Source organism: Echiichthys vipera (assembly GCF_963691815.1).
Source record: "Echiichthys vipera genome assembly, chromosome: 9".
In the NCBI taxonomy this organism is placed as follows: domain Eukaryota; kingdom Metazoa; phylum Chordata; class Actinopteri; order Perciformes; family Trachinidae; genus Echiichthys; species Echiichthys vipera.
This window is the reverse complement of record NC_139834.1, coordinates 18,402,085-18,419,816: the sequence shown is the minus strand read 5'-3', so window position 1 is coordinate 18,419,816 and position 17,732 is coordinate 18,402,085. Positions and strand designations below refer to the sequence as shown.

The 17,732-nt window shown below is 39.8% G+C and overlaps 1 protein-coding gene across 5 annotated transcripts in view; it reads left to right on the top strand.

Annotated features, from left to right (window-relative positions):
* Nucleotides 1-1,389: 1,389 nt before the first annotated feature.
* The window catches only part of scn8aa (sodium channel, voltage gated, type VIII, alpha subunit a), a gene marked incomplete at both ends in the record, with an annotated part of 39,039 nt that continues 22,696 nt past the window's right edge, over nucleotides 1,390-17,732 (top strand). For 4 of the 5 annotated variants that reach the window (XM_083919628.1, XM_083919627.1, XM_083919625.1 and 1 more), the window contains 8 exons: nucleotides 1,390-1,668; nucleotides 7,823-7,956; nucleotides 10,182-10,262; nucleotides 11,131-11,259; nucleotides 12,155-12,246; nucleotides 15,420-15,617; nucleotides 15,892-15,955; nucleotides 16,118-16,259. In XM_083919628.1, the coding sequence (XP_083775754.1) occupies nucleotides 1,390-1,668; nucleotides 7,823-7,956; nucleotides 10,182-10,262; nucleotides 11,131-11,259; nucleotides 12,155-12,246; nucleotides 15,420-15,617; nucleotides 15,892-15,955; nucleotides 16,118-16,259 (1,119 nt within the window). The remainder of the gene's footprint in view (nucleotides 1,669-7,822; nucleotides 7,957-10,181; nucleotides 10,263-11,130; nucleotides 11,260-12,154; nucleotides 12,247-15,419; nucleotides 15,618-15,891; nucleotides 15,956-16,117; nucleotides 16,260-17,732) is intronic. The other variant, XM_083919626.1, reaches the window with a different exon arrangement.

Below are 17,732 nucleotides of genomic sequence, written 5' to 3'. Positions count from 1 at the left end.
GGGTCTTGGCTCAGTCTTAGTTAGCTACACCTTTACTGTATAGGCTACAATTGTTGCCTAAACATAAGACCTGCAGCTTCACAATTTATACTTGATGACATCACAAATTTGATCTTTAGCACTCTGGTTTTTGGATTTGCGAGAGAGTTGTTCATGTTCACAAACATTTGTTTATCTTAAACCACAGGAATAGCATATGAATTTTAATGACCATCACCTTAGTACAGTATTAAACCTAACAAGTCTATTTATGTAACACTTTATTCGAATAGCACCGTTCATACAAGAGATGCTGCATTAAGTGCTTTAGAATAAGAAACTGTCACTATAAATCAGCATAACCTGTTTAAGTCACTGAGCATGTTTTAAGGTATCCATTAGATATATTATATCATATATCAGATGTATCATTGTCCTGGTTTCTCTCTGTTGACGTTAACAGATCAATGACCACAAGTCTGTTCATGTTTCTGTTCTCCTTAACTGAGGTAAAGGCAAAAGCGAGGGAGAGACAGTAAAATGAGGGATCTGAATGCCCTTAAAGGGATATCTCACTTTACTATAATTACTGTAGCTTTTAGCTCTTGGCAGCCAGCTGCCTTTGTAAGTACATGAATTATTTCATTTATTTTGGTTGACTTTTAAAGTAATACCCCTCTACACAAAACAGACAGTGTTGCACAAGATAAACAGTATCTATTTATATCTACAGTTATTTAAAGAGTGAGTGAGACATTATAAATACGAGTGTTGGAGGCTGCCTGGAGGAAACATTCCTGCATCTCACTGGCTGTTAAACACGTTATGTTGATTGACAAATGTACAAACATTGTAGAGAACACTTCCATGGTGTATCTAATTACCCTTTACAATGTGTTACAATGTGTTACATTCATTTGGATCAAGGAAATCCAGTAATTTCTAGAATGGGAATATTATAAATAAATAAATAATGTAGCAAGAATGCAACATTCAGGCAGCCATTTTTGTAGTACTTCATGTTATCTATAATTATTTTCTCCATTATGACACCAGTGGCATTAGATATTTAGCATTACAACGTAATACTTTTTCTCCCTACTCTTAACAAAATTTCTATCATCACAACTTTGTAACAAAATCTGTAAACATGTTTGTGTATATGTGTTTGTGACCTTCCCTTATGCATTTTGTCACTTGTTGTAGACCTTTTCCTATTCACAAAGAAAGACTTTAGGATTATTGCTGAAAAGTGAAATGATTATTGTTTACTTGCACAACATCCCAGGTTAAAGCTCGTTTTATGTTATGTGGAAATTTGGTTAACTTGTCCTCTCTGTCTGCACCTCCTGCAGAGCTGCTACTGTGGATGGTACAAACCTAAAGACCAGGTAGCTGCAGGATGAAAACATGGCTGCACCCCTTATTGCACCGCCAGGACCTGATAGCTTCAAGTATTTTACTGTGGAATCTTTGGCGACTATCGAGCTGCGCATCAATGAGGAGAAGAACAAGAAGCCACCCAAGCAGGACAGCAGCTACCGCGACGACGATGACGAGAACAAGCCCAAGCCCAACAGCGACCTGGAGGCTGGGAGGAGCCTGCCCTACATCTACGGGGACATCCCTAAGGGAATGGTGGCGGTACCACTGGAGGACCTGGACCCCTACTACCTGAATTCTCAGAAAGTAAGTTTGCATGAGTTATAATAATGATACCAACTCACATTTCTGTGAGTTTTTTGAACCAAAGGATGTTTCTGACTAGGGCTGGGTATTAAACTTTAATACTTTTTGGTAGCGTCCAAATGTAGGAGTATCAAAAGCTGGAAGCCAATTTCTGGTCGGATTCAAAGCCTTGTTTACTTATTCCTCAGACATCAGATATTACCTGATTTAAAGGTCCCCTATTGTGAAAAGTGAGATTTCTATGTTCTTTTTTAATCATAAAATGGGTCAAGGTGCTATATAAATTTGTGAAAGTATCAAAATGCTCAATCCACAGAGAAATGCATTCAGAAACTGTCTTTTTAAACCATAGTCTGTATAAAAAATGGACATAGCCTTTAAGTCGAGGTCCTTTCTCTCAACTTGATCCAATCGTCCTCGCCTACGGGACTCGCCATCTTGTCAGACTTTGACTCCGCCATTTCCTTTCACCAAAAAAGGTCATTGATGGGACGTTGAGGGGAGGGAGATACGTCCATTTCGAGGCGAAGTGAGGGCCAGCGGCTAGCTGTCCCTTAAGAGGCTGTGCCTGTAATTATTCATAATCTTTTATAAAAACTAGCCTGGTACAAAAGAATTGTCCTGTGTTGTCATGGAGATATGACCTAAACATACAGACTAGAATGTTTTTTTGTACCAGGACTTAATCAGGTTTAATTATGCTGTGAAAACGGCCTGTTTAACATGGGGATCAATGAGAAACTGCTCTGTTATGATACATGCGAACTGCAAGTTTTGGCACTTCCACATTGGATCATGGGTGTTAAGCCCAGTTCAGACCAAAGATTCGCCTGCAAAAAAACTTGCAGGTGAGAGTTGCAGCGGTGTGAGTGACCTGTCTCGTTGCAAATCTAGCAGGCTGATGTCGTCGCCAGCGTTTCTGCTTGTCAAATCGCCAGCAGCTGGTTTTAGAATTTAACACGTGACCTGTTTCAACAGCCAATCAATCAATCTGACGCTAAACGAGCATGAGAGAGAGAGAGAGGAAAAACAGAGAGAGAGAGAGAGAGAGACGAAGAGAGAGGGTTGAGCGAGCAATACAATGAATAAGGAGAGGGAGCGCCGTAATCCAGAACAAAGCAGTGAATCAGGGAAATAAAACGGTATTTCGGTTTCATTACAACTAAAAATACAGCTGTAGGGAGTATCTCACTATCTCTTTCCTCATTTATATTTTAAAATGCTACAAATTATATCCAGCTACGAAAAAAAGCCTGAGAAGTCAAAGGTTAGAGCAGAAATACAGAGAGGCATTGATATGGAGACGATAAATCGTCTCATCTCATTGGTCTGAGCGAGCAGGTTTCAGAAAGTTGCAGACCGGCACGTTGCAATAGTTGCCAGTTTCAACTCCACTCGTTGCAAATCTTTGGTCTGAACTTGACTTTAAAGAGACAGGCACTAAAACTGAGTGTTTGAAACAGGGTGAACGCAGGTATATTCAGACAGGAACTATGAGAATGTGTTTTTTAAACATTAAAGCATGTAAACATGTTCTAGTAGAAACTTAAAATACAAGTATGAACCTGAAAATGAACATAATATGGGACCTTTAACATATTCTTCCAGTTCTTCCATGGCAGCTTGTGTTTAGATAACATTCATGTTTTAAACCTCTTGTTCACCAAAAAATGTTTATGCAGAAAAAAGTAAAAATTCTTCAATCATTGGAGATATCTCCAACCAAATTTCAAACAATACCCAGTCCTATTTACAAATGGTATTTGTCCCTCTCCCTCAGGCGTCCGAAATCTAAAATTACTACTGTACATTGAGGTATAAACAAACTACACCATGGTCACATGACTACATACCCATTACTAGCTTCCAACTGATTTTGCGTGTTCGGCGTATGACATTTTACAACATCTGTAGTCTGAATTTTTTTTAAGACAGCTTCAGAATTCATGAGTGGAGTATTTACTGATGTATTTTATGCCGTAGAACATAACGTGGAAATCTCTTAAGCTCTTCAAAAAACCCATGAACTATGTGACAAGAAAACCGGAATTGCTAAAATGCTCATTTACGGGTTTTAGGGCTCATTCCCGCAGCACTCTATTTGCAAGTCAGAATATGATTACATCACATCACACCTCTCTTAATTTTGATAGCAAGTTAGTTGGGGTTTGGTTTTCAAGTAAGTGATTTTTTTTAATAACTGCTCAACATACACACCACTTTTGATGCTTACTCAGATGAACAGGTGTTCTGGTTATATCGGTCGAGCCCAAACACTCGTATTAATATCTTACACAATGGCCAATAGATAAGTGGCCTCACAACGTCGAGGTGAGTCATACAAAATAACTGCAAATTTACTTAGAGGATGGCCAAACGTTGTGTTGTCTATGATGGTTGGCTTCTAGGTGTGCTGTCTTCACAGTTATTTTAATTTCATGATTAGGTTGCAGAATGTCATTATGGTTTCCTCCTTCAAGACCTTTGGGGAGTGTAAGACTCGAGCTGTTGAGTGGGCGCTTTCCGTATCTCTGATGTGCTTGCAGGGCTTTGGGGAAAAGGTCAGGAGCAGTAACTGTTGAAAGACTGTTGTTCCACATGACAGACTTTCCTAATTGTTCAAAATTTAATCTGTGGCAGGAGAGAAAAGCAGCGGAGGATGGTTTGGCTGCCTTAGAGGAGAGACGTGTCTCTCTGGGGGTTTCTGAGTGTCATCTCTGATGCTCAGTGTGAGGACGGCCAGGTGACCTTGAGAGTCCCTAAATATCTCCATCATGTGTACATGTCAACCAAGACTGTATTTATGTCGATGATAATGGTGTCTCGCTTTTGTCAGACCGGAGTCTGAAATGGAGGCTCGGGAAAGTTAAAAACTTTCTTTAAATTTGCAGCCATTTTGGAAAATCTGAGCCAAATGCCGTCAGTTTATACCGATGTGTTGATAAACAGAACTGAGCAGTAAGGCTAAAATTTTCTACCACGATAACGTCGTTTGTATTTCTAACAACGAGTTATGTAACAAAATGGGCATTTTTATTCAAAATGGTCTCCTCCAATCACTTATTCTGTTAAATACTGCTGCACTTTTGTGGTGTTGTATAACTCAGTGCCTGTCCACACAGTGTTCCTTAAAATAAAGCACAAAAAGCTTGTGATATTCTGTTTAGTCATCATCATTAGCTGTGCGTGAATTCAGGTGCACAGTATATATCTCTCCGTCTGTCTCTGTCTCATACATCGCTGTCTTTACACCGCACACGCTTACTGTTATGTAACGTACCAGTCCACTGCACAAGGAGGAGACACGATTAAGATGACACGTGGCAAACATGTCCATCGATACGTGGGACTGTTGATAAAGTCACCCCCTTGTCTTCTTCTCCAGACATGCTCATGCGTTACTGACACAGATGCATGCAAGTCGTGCAAGCTTCTTTGTGTTTTGCTTCTCGTCTCCGCGCCCCTACCAGCAGTCCTGTCAGCTTTCAGCTTCAGGCAAATCTAATTATGGCCCCTCGATCTAGTCTCGTTCTAATGCCAAAGGGAACCGATGATACTTTGGTTCTGGCAGCTCAAGCTGCTATGACGTCAGATCAGTTGGTGACCTTGATGGATGAATGTTGCTGTGTTTGTCTTTGTCACAGAGAGGTGGCGGGCTGGATGTGGATACATGCCTCGCAAGGGAGGGGTTGAAAAACTGTAGAGTAGAGCATGTTTGTCATCTTTATCACAAATTTTTCAGTTGTGGCTCCTTTAGATTGTGTCATAGCTGGGACAGAGGGCTGACAGGCCGGCTGGGTGATGACGCAGCATCCAGCCCTCCCCGCTTAGCCGGCGGCCGGAGCAGGGCAGTGCCATGCTGAGCCGAGCCAGGCCAGGCCGTGTCGATCCTGGTGTTAATATACAAGGCAGGTGAAACAGATCATTTTCAAGAAGAGGGGGGAAAGAGAGAGATGGAGTGAGGGAGAGATGAAGTGAGGACAGGGATGAAATGGATGACATGTGCAGGGATGCATGAGCACATTCTTCTCGCTGCAGCCACTGAAATGTGTCTTCTCTGGAGGAAGACCATAAGGTGTAAAATTATCATTTGAAATAAAATCAGGGAAATTAATGATTTCCCCCATCACACCTGTGTACGAGTGTCAGAGGATAGACAACATTTGCTCATCTGTTCTTCTTTTCTTTGTGGATCAAGGAATATTATCTCAAAAGTCACAGATGGCAACAACGTACAGTAATTTTGATATTAGAGGAAATAATACGTAGATCATGGTGTAAGGAACATGTCAGCGTGTCTCCTAATCATTTGCACATTCATAGAAAGTCATATTTTCTCCCACAAAGACACCATGTTGTCCTCTAGGAATGCAAACATATTTTTCTTTCATGTAAAATAGCAGTACCAGGGAAAAGGCATGGCGAGGAATACATGAGCAGGTTAGCACCTAGCATGGCAGCCGAGCCCTACGCCATTGCTGTATTAATGTGTGTGTGTGTGTGTGAATGAGAGTCTCTCTGACTAAAGGACCTGTAAACGCAGTCCATTTAGCATTTACCACAAGGGTTGAAAGAAGGGGGATCTTTGAATGGCTGCTGGGCCCCCGTGGATGCTGATGCTGCAGCCCTGCCTGATGGCTGGAGCTTCTGTGTTGAAGCGCTCTTTCTTCCTCTCTCTGTCTCCCGCCCATCCCCCCTCACATCCTCTTCTTCTCCGTCTTCTGCCCAGCTCCCTCGCTCTGGCTCCCTCTGCCCTGCTTCTTCTCGGCATGCTGCTGCCACAGTTGCTGCCTGCCTGCCTGCTTCACTTGCTCTCCATCTCCCCAGTTTTTCTGCCTTTCCCGTCCTCTCCTCCGCTCTCCTATCTTTGCTCCACTCTGGATAATGAAATTTTCAGTAGCTTTGCAGCAGTTTAGTCATGCGTTACAAAAAAAAGACTCCCTACATACATAGCAGTCATGTGTATGTGTGTGGATGCCAACCGTGGCTGCTCATTTCTTGAGTTTTGTGCATTCTGGTTTGTGTGCACATGTCAGTTCATGTATGTGCTTGTGTATTAGGTCATGTGTATTTGTCACACATATGCACAACATCTGTGTGTAATGGTTGTATTTAACTGATATTCTACCAGCAACTGGGACGTTTCCATGTGTGTCATTATGGCTGACCATAGCGCTTATTGGAAAATGTTTATGGTATATATGAGAGTACTAACACTCAGGAGAGGCTGCTGCTCTGACCTATAATAGTAGAGAGTAAGGTTATCTAATCATGTGTTTCTGTGCTAGCTTGTTCTGAGTTGTCTGTAGATTTCAGTCAAATTAATATCATGGAGGTCATGTGACAGAACTGTGCCATGTCCTCTGGGCAGAAAGTCTCTTAGTTTTCGGTTCCATGTCTTCTCTAAGATGTTTACATTTCTTGTCAACAACATTTTACACATGCACCTCATTTCTGTTAGAAGTGTGCAAATCATGCAGTCATGTGACCACCGTGAGGCCTCTGATTGTACCTCTTCCTTCCCATCTTTCTTCTCCTCTCCCTTCTGACTCAACTGTCTCCAGCCTTGGGTAGCTCTGCAGGGCTTAGCGTAGTGAGGGTTGCCTTGTTAAAAGCGCGAGGCCCCATATCACTTTTGCAAATGCAGAGAACTCCATTAAAGTTTCATGAAAATTGCCATGTTTTATTTAAACAATTATGAGGTTATCCACAGAAAGAGGCTTGCCCGCCTCTCTTGGTTTTGCTTGTTTCCTTCTTTTGAAACCACCAAAGCCGTGATGTGCAGGACGGTACGGAGTGACTGGGACAACATACCAACATTAGAAACATCCTGGCAGCCATTTTCACTCTGTTCAGATGTGTTTCAGATAATTTTATGTGACAGAAAATGTGCAATTTCCTACTTTATGAGCATATGCACATACTACCTATAATATGTATATGAGTTATGTATACTGAGCTATATGTGTGCAGAAACAATGCTCCCAATACATGAAATAGGATCTCATATTTGTTTTTGTATCAAATTCTGTTGCTTTTGGTAAATGTTTTAATAATGTATTCTATTGTGTATTTGATCAAGTGATTAATACTCTCTCTTTCTTTCTCTCTCTTTCTCTCCCTCTCTCTATCCCCCTTTCTTTTCTCTCCACAGACATTTATAGTGCTAAATAGAGGGAAGACAATCTTCCGTTTTAGTGCCACACCTGCCTTGTACTTCATAAGTCCTTTAAATCCGGTTAGGCGAGTAGCTATTAAAATTTTGATACATGCATATCCTTTGAAACAGTGTCTTAACAGCAGAGACAAAAGGTTTTCCTGTTCATGTATATTATTCATGATGATATGTTCTGTCTTTCTGTTCGTACTGCTATTGATGTTTCCTGTGACTGTAACTACCAGAGAGGATACAGACAATTGGTATGAAGATAGAAACGTATATCTTTTCAGATCACAACAAATTGTGATTTCTTTACATAGACGAACATACAGGAAGCTGGGAGGTAGCCATTTTATAATTGTAAGGGAAGGCTAGAACAAATGATGAGTCATCCTTATCAGTAACCCAGGCTGGCTCTCCTCAATAAGCCTATTATGGTTTAGCAGTGTGCTGTCCATCTCACTACCAACACTGAAGATTTGAAGGTTGTACCTTTTTTTTATATAGAGAGCTGTCAAATAAACACTCAAGAGGTAGCAGGAAATCGGTTTAAGACAACAAGCTGCAGTCGATCGAAGCAGCATTTCATAAAGTAGGTCAAATCTGCTTATTGATATGAGATTTAAACAGGAACCCATTCAGCAACTGTACACTAGCTAAAGTTATAACAGATTTGACCAACAGCCAGCAAACTAAAGAGAGGTTACAATACATAGGCACATGTCTAAAAGAACACTCGTATAACAAGTTTGTATTCACAATAGACAATATAAAAAGTATCAAAGTCGATGCAGCAGTCTTTCTGTGCATTATACCCATAGACTGTATAACAAAAATGGAAGTAGCCTTCACGTAGATGTCCGTTCTCTCAGCTTGATCCAATCATACTCACCTATGGGAGTGGCCATCTTATCAGGCTGACTATGCCTCCTAGCTGTCACTCAAGAGACCACACCCCTAATAATTCACACACTTTTGCCCTCCAAAAAAATAAAAACTAGCCTTTTACAAAAACATTCACCCCCCTAATTGTTGCCATGGAGATATGGCCTAAACATACAGACTACAATGTTTTTTTTTGTACCAGGCCTTAAATAGGTTCAATTATGCTGTGAAAACAGCCTGTTTAACATGGAGGTCAATGAGAAACTGCTCTATTTTGAACCACTCCCCTAGTGGACACTTGGAGAACTGCAATTTTTGGCACTTCCTTATTGGATCAACCAGGAAGTTGCTGTGGTTGGGGCTTGATTCTACCTCCTTGTTGAAGCATGCCGCCTAAATTACCCTCCATGCAACTTGAACGCTGACAGTTAGATTCAGGTGTGTTATGCTAGTAGCTGCTAATGTAATGTTTCCTTGAGTTGCTAGCTAATGATAATAATGGGTCATCATATATATTTTAAGTTTACAGGAAGAGAAAAAGAGTAGGTTTTTAATACAAAAACACTCCATATCAATTTTTGGGGCATATATTTGACATAGCCAAAAAGATAACAAAATAATGAGCACTTTTGTTGCACCAAAACACCATAAGAAGTAAATACTTTTTTAATCATAGTACTATTCATTATCTTTATTTTGAAACATAACTTTATTTCATTCAGCTACAATGATGTCAGTGTATGGTAATATTTTGTTAATTACTTAAATGACACAACAATATTTAGAAAATATTAAAGCATACGTGAGAAAGAAAAAAAGTTTTCGTCCAAACATCCTCAGAACAATGATCTTATTGTTATAAGTTAAATAGAGCAAAGATGTAATAATATGATGACAGATTTGTCAAATTAAAGTTATAGTTAGAGGAAGCAATGTAGGTCTTTTCCCTTTGTGGCTGTTGGCGGAAACAGCAATACTGCTCTTTTTTACTATGAGTATTCTTATTATTGCTCCATCCTTACATTTACCCAATTTCCTCTCATTCTTAGCCACGAGCCACAGCTATTACTGACCTCTGGCTGCATGTAAAGATAACCAAGGATTTCCTTGTTTCCTTAAACCTCTCTGTACTGAAACTCTTGCAGCTTTAACACATACTATTGTTATGTTCATGCCATTGTGTTTCCACTAAATATACACCATTTAAATATTTCATGGGTAAAATAATGGCCTTCGTGGTAGTGAGAACACAAAACCACCTCCTGTTAAGTGCAATGAGTAGGTTTTATGACAAAACTTGAGATGGGGGGCTGTGTTATGGTTCACTGGACCACAGAAATCACAGAAGATGCATACTGTAGGTATTGTAGATGTTTTACATTTCTGTGTTGTACATTTTCAACATGGTTTATGATGTGATTGCCTCTATAATCCATATTTTCCTTAACATGCTCCTCACTCTTTTCAGCATGATCATTATGTGTACTATTTTGACCAACTGTATATTCATGACCTTTAGTGATCCCCCCGAGTGGTCAAAACAAGTAGAGTAAGTACACATATAATATTATATATTATTATATTATATAATAATGCATGCTAACTGCTATCCCCAGTTTGAGCATATGTATTACTATCACATTAGAGCACAGAGATGAATACAGAAGCCCTGAGAGTAAAGTGAGAAAAAAAATGTATGATCCATTTTCTAAGTCTGTTGTGGTTTGTTTTCTCACCTGTGTTTATGACTTAAGAACAGGTGGCAAAAAAGTTTTGCCCGGATAATTTTTCAAATTTTTTCTTTTTGTTTTTTCATCTGTGAAAACGGGTGGAAAAAAATGTTTTGGCTGGGGAATTGTATTTGTATTTGTTGTTGGCTGAAATGAGTAGTACAAGACAAAAAAAGAAAAAGAAATTTACCTGCCAAAACCTTTTATTATAACACAAATGTATGATACAACGTTTTTAACCTGTTTTCACAGATGAAAAAAAATGAAAAAGATCCATGCAAACCTTTTTTTTCACCTGTTCTAAAGTCATATACACAGGAGAGAAAACCATTTAGATCAAACTTTATCATCTCACTTGTCTCTCAGAGCTGAGTATCTGATTTTCTGAAAAGTAAATAGTGATCTTTGAAAAACCCAGAATGTGATGGGAGACAGGCACAAACTAGAGCTAGCCAAATGCTAACTCAAGAGAACAAATGCACAGTTTCTGTAAAAAAAACCCAACCCATTTGCTAAATTAACAACAATTAATGTAACAATCTACCTGACTTTATCATCCCAAATGTATCCTGTGCTTAACCTTAACGTCATCGCCTGGGTGTTTCAACATCTAATAAGGGTAAAGACATTTATGTGAGTGAACTTTCATCCGGCCTGGTGAACTGATTCTGTCTTTTTTTCTTGCAGGTACACATTCACAGGAATTTATACATTTGAGTCTCTTGTAAAAATCACGGCACGAGGATTCTGTATAGATGGGTTTACATTCCTTAGAGATCCATGGAACTGGCTGGATTTCATGGTGATTTCGATGGCGTAAGTATTTTTCCTGGGATTCAGACTAGTAGTGGAGGATTAAATTAATTCACATGCGCAAATATTGCCATTGTTTTGTTAAAGAGGGTGGGTTAAGTAACTGAGCTTTCAATGCTACTGATGATTGTTCATCGTTCTGTCTTCCTCACTTTTTTCCTTTCTTTCTGTCTGATAAACCATCTTCTGTGTTTCCTCCATTGATCGGAGACTTCTCTGGTCTTTCTCTCTGGGAATTGAAGGTTTCCATCCGACACTCTGCGGCCTCCCTGGCGACACCCACACCTCAGTCCCATTCAACTGATTTATCTTCCTCTTGTCACCTCCCTCTCATTCACCTTTTCTCTTTCAGTCCACAACATTCAATTTAAGGTCCAGTGCCCCCCCCCCCCTGCGACTACATATCATGTAGTATTCATAATTCAGATTTACTGCCTCTACATAACCAAATACTTACCCATTAAGGATCATGCAAATTACATTGTTACATTGTCATTGTTTGTAGAGCTGTCACATAGCCTGTCTGTTTGTAAATGTACCTTATCACCTCATATCTCCATGTATATAACGAGCTCTTGTAACTGTGGTTTGATCCTGCAGGTATATAACAGAGTTTGTAAACCTAGGCAATGTCTCAGCTCTGCGCACGTTCAGGGTGTTGAGGGCATTGAAAACTATTTCTGTTATTCCAGGTAAGACAGGATGGGGCGGGGGATGGTTGGGTGGGGTCGGTGTTAGGTGTGTGTGTCTTTCTTTCCTTTTACCTTCCACCCTTCTCCTCAGTGGACAGGCTCTGTGAGTGGCGTCGTTTTCCTCCTGGTTCGGTGGTGTTGTGCTCTTGGCGTGTGTGGTTATTGTCATCGTGTTTGTTCTGTGTGTGATCCTTCCCCTATTTCAGATATATAACAGAGTTTGTGGACCTGGGCAATGTATCTGCGCTGAGAACATTCAGAGTTCTCCGAGCATTGAAAACTATCTCTGTCATTCCAGGTGAGACTCAGTTTAAACACTAAGGCTGATCCTCTCACCCTTTCTTTTCTACTCACTATTATGATTACAATTATGATTTAAGCAACAACAAAAGAATTGGAGACAACCATTTTTTGATTTATTTTTCCTCCAAAATTATCAAAAATGGTACTAATACATTTTTGATAGGCTTTGCAGTCTCCTCTAGGGCCCTCCAAAGTGTCTGCACTCTCTTCTGCCCCAGTAGCGCTCTCATTATGAGGCTCGTTTCCAAGGCAGCTGTGTTTCTCTTCAGAAATAGCTTTAACCCAATTCCTTTTCACCAGCTTTAGGAATAAGAAAATGCTCTGATCTGTAGGAAAGAAAATTTATCATGGAATATTCTCATATTAAGGGGGAAAAAAATAAATCAGGTGATTATACATGGTATATTTTTCAGCTAAGAATCTCAAATTTGAGAAGCTATGATCTATTCTCTCTCTAGTTCCTTCTAGTTCTTCTATTACAAAAATGAAAGTGCAAGTGAAATTAAAAGATTGATATTTTATATTATAACTAGTGATTGCATTGGAAATAAAGGATTCCATGTTTCTGGGATCAAAAACAAACCTTGTATACTCTGTGTTCATATTAGAAATGGCAATGCTCTTAGAGAGATCCCACAGAATACTCCAATTATTTATGTATGAAGACTGCCAAGCCTAGTTTGTGAACATATCTCTTATGCTGCATGATGCTTTTCAGTCACTTGCTTTTACAATATTAGCCTACCAAGAGCTTGGCTGACAAATGGCATTGAAAGTTTGAGTTGCCTTCTTTTGTTTTTTAGTTTGATTATTGATTTTCTTTCCTCTCTGTTTTTTTACGACCTACTTGAATGATATACCACACAGTAAAAGAAACAGTGTGCTCACGTTGTAGAGGTTGGGGGACACAGATGGGATGGTTGAATGACCTCTTGAACTTTTTGAGTGACATTGAACACACATCTATCCATCTATTGATAGAGGATGTGGAACAGATGTCGTGCTGACTCAAAACAACCACTGTGGATGGCTTTTCTTAAACCGCATATTCATTTGGAAATATGGAAAAGGAAATCTTTTAAGTGCAAGCAAAAAGGGATGATATGTGGATTTGAACTGTATTTCAAGGAATAGTTGACATTTTGGGAAATATGCGTACCTATTTTTTGGCAGAGAGTAAGATGAAAAGATCGCTTCCACTCTCATGTCTGGACGGTCAATATGAAGCTACAGCCAGCAGATGGTTAGCTTAGCTTAGCACAGAGACTTAAACAGGGTGAAACAGCTAGCCTGGCTCCATCTGAAGGTAACAAAATTTACCTACCAGCTCTTGTAAGATTCACTAAAGAGCAACTGGTAATTTAATCTGTGCAAAAACTAAACTATCAAAACGTCAGTTCCCCTTTTATGAGGGGTTATGTGCCGGACTATAAGCTGTGTCCAAAATCACATACTTTGCACTACAAACACAATATGTATACTATTGTTCAGAACACTTTTGTGTTAATAGGTAATAATAATAGGCTATGTATCTTTTCTGATGCTCTAAGCTGACGTGTTACCATGTCACTTCCTGAGAGAATTCATGCCGAAAACGCATAACCATGGTTACCCGAGCCTACCTCAGCTCTACCAGTATCACCAGATAATGCTTAGATAACTGTAAAAGGTAAAAGATTCATCCAATTGGATTTTCAATATGTAGAAAATATTAATCGAAGTGTTACTGACGCTAAAGAACTGCCTTGGTTGCTGTCTATCTGTTATTAAAGTTTTTGTCACTGCCACATTGCATTGTGGGGTATTTATGCTGCCATAGTAGCAGTGCATACTGTAATATTTTGCCGGAAATAGTATGCATTTCATGTATTGGTTTCATACATAAGATTTTAAACGTAGCCTACTAAACTTTAGCCTACTAAATAGCAATTACCAAACAACCTTTGGAGACTCCAGAAGACTCTTATTTAAAAAAAAGACATGAGAGTGGTATCAGTCTTCTCATCTAACTCTCTGCCAGAAAGTAAATAATATCTTTAAAAATGTCGAGCTCTTCCTTTAACAATAATTCATGAAGGCCTGTTGCACTGGAGAGGAGAAAATGTAGCGTCTAGTAAGACTGTCCAAATGTGTAAGTCTAAATTTAGACCATATTTTTTACAAGAATACACAGTAGGTATGTACAGCGGCTAAAGCCCACTGTACCTGTAGAGACCAAACAGAAAAGGGGGTGCGGGTCATCCTGCTTCCAAGTTTGAGTTCCTTGTGGACCCATGTGAACGCTGCGGGAGGATACCTGCTCCAGAAGGTAAAACGATTGTGTCTTTAGCAAAGGTGTGGATGAGACAGACTTCAGGGTCACGGTATGGGGAGTCAGTGCTTTCCTAACGACACCTTATACAAGACAGTTCAAGAAAGTGTCCACACTGGCACTGGCATTGAATTGCTCCTGTTCAGCCTTGGAGTTTAAATGACCTGCATGTGGTTTCCAGCCCCCCTGCCTGTGCCTCTGTCCTTCTCATGGCCCCTTTTTGTGCTGCTGTGCTCTCTTCCTTATGGATTTCCTCTCACTTTTCTACAGTCCTCCCCCTCTTGATCACTTTTTCCGTCATTGGCAATGAAATGCTAATTTCTTCCGTTAAAAAAGACAGTACTTCTGATCTTTGATTTGATTTGTTACTATATTTTCTGTATGGATAAGTCTGAAAAGAGTGGGAAGGCTCCTGAATATTTCCTGTTTGTTTTGTTTCTAGAGTTGTTATGTATGTAATCTCGTCAGTTTTGTCCAAAATGTATTACTACCTATATATAGACAGAAATGATTTCCAGTTTAAATTTCCTTCATATAAATCCCATCCTTTTTTGGGATGTTTAGCCCAGACATTTAACACAATTATGACAAATTAACATCTATATATATATTACACGTTATAATTCCCTAATGTAATAAAAATATATTTCCTTAAAAAGTTAAATAAACACAATTACCTAGGAAAGCAGTACAGTGCAAGATTTAGACGAAAATCAATTTGAAACTGGATATTTCCCAGTGATAAATGATGATAATCTGAAGTAGAAGTACACACTCCAAACATTCATACCTGGGGCATCAGCATCTTCTGCATCACCTGTGTGGTTTGTTTACGTGTGTGTGTAACTGCCCCCCAGGCCTGAAGACCATTGTGGGTGCCCTGATCCAGTCTGTGAAGAAGCTTTCGGATGTGATGATCCTGACCGTCTTCTGCCTGAGTGTCTTTGCCCTCATCGGTCTTCAGCTCTTCATGGGCAACCTTCGTCACAAGTGTGTTTTCTGGCCAATTAACACCACCAAGGGCTTCGACTGGAACGAGTACATCATGAACGACAGTAAGTAGAGGCCAGGCTTCGTCGACGGTGAGCTGGCAGCGATTAAGGGGTATGAGTCAGCCCATATGCTGGAATGTCAAAACAATATGTTATTTTGGCACTATATAGACAAAAGGAATTGGTTTGAAATAAACTGCGCTGAATTGAAAAGGCATGAGCAAACTGGTGTCAGAAATTGGTCTGAATGGATTTATAGACCTTTGCAGAATAAATAAACTGTAGCTGCGACAAAATGTGAGCAAAATGACTCATTATAGCGTTTTTTTTTCTTTAGCCAATTTCTACTTCCTGCCTGGCCAGTTGGATGCTCTTCTCTGTGGGAACAGCTCCGACTCTGGGTGAGTTGCCTTCTCTGCCCTCCTCCCTATGCTGATGATCCTTACAAAGACCTGCTGTAGCTCTTCTATCTGCCTGAAGTCACATTACATTATAAGCAAATAGTGCTGAATAATTTGTGGGCCGGGAGCCCCGTTCTCTCTTTCTCTCTCTTCACCCCTCAGCCGCTGCCCAGAGGGTTACACATGCATGAAAGCTGGGAGAAATCCAAACTACGGCTACACCAGCTTTGACAGCTTCGGCTGGGCCTTCCTGGCTCTCTTCCGACTCATGACACAGGACTTCTGGGAAAACCTTTACATGCTGGTAAAATTGATGTGTCAACTATATGTGTCATGGAGTTCAGCTTTTTTCATAGGAGGCATATACAACACACACTGTCAAATACTACTGCCAATAAACATTAACATTGCTTAGTGATGCTGAAATGATTAGCCGATTAAATTTATAGGTGATTTATTTAGCAAAAACTGTCAAATATTTGCTGGCTCCAGCTTCTCAAATGTGAAAATTTGGGGTCTCAGAACTTATGATGACTATTGTTTCACTATTTTGTCATATTTTCAGTAATTCAAAACACGCTTGATAGATTTAGAATGAAAATGATTTTTCATTCTTCATGGCAGCCCTGTTACATAGAGCAAGTTGCAGATACCCTGTGAGACTTGGGTTCCCCTGCAGAAAAGACTGATGCGCACGGGGTAACACTTTAGACAGAAAATGGTGGATTATTCTGCCTATAGTTCTTCCCTTGTTCACAATGTGATTGCCTCACCTGCATAGTGTAGCCAGGCCACCTCTTTCCTGTCTTTTAGCCTTTTCCACACAAAGCCTGTGGAGACACTCCTCCCACCACATACGGAGGCTAAGTGGAAGGAAGTATGAAATATTAACAGCTCAGGATTACAGTAGAGCCAATGAAGGAGACGAGACTTGATGGGACCCTTCCAGCTCATACTTCTATTTTTGCTCCTATCTTTGAAATTCAGCTCCCAACTACAGGCTCACTGATATTGTGTACTGTGTCTTCAGAATAATAATTATGCAGCAGTTTTTAGGAAGGCTGTTGAGTGTTTCTTTATAAGATGCTCTGAAATTAAATGAGATTGATGAGATCTTACGGTTCATACATGGTGATGTGTGGGACTAAAAGACTAAGAGAATGATTTGGACTGCTAATTTATGTGTGCTTCTCTCTCTGGAAATGTTGTGTTTTATACACTTCCCAGCACTACATGTCAACTACATTCATAATTAATGTGTGGGAAATTTCACTTCCCTATCCCAGGAAGCCCTCTATCTATTTTTTGCTGATGTTTTTTTTTTTAATAGAACCTGAACCAAAGTGAGTGAGAGCAATTCAAATCAAAGTTAAAGAAAAAAATACTGTATAAGAAAAATGTATTTTGCATTAAACCTGCAATGCAATGAAGGTAACCATCATGTTCAAAACATTTTTGGGGGATTTTTCCAGAATGTTCTCATTTGTTCTGCCATGCAATTGCAGCTCAGGCTTCTCACTTCCCATCTCCACTGGGGATAACATCCCAATTGTTTGGCTGTGCACAGGCTGTTATAGTGTGCATGGAAAAGTAGGTCAAAATATCGAGCATATAGCATAACTCATGGCTCTCCCTGATAAACAGCAAAACCTTGGGCTCATGCTGAGCACAGGGTGCACACGAAGAAGGTTGTGTATGAAGTCATCATTGTATGAGATGATAGTGGAGGTAGTTAGTACTCATACTGTACCGAACACGGGCATTTAAATGTGGAAAG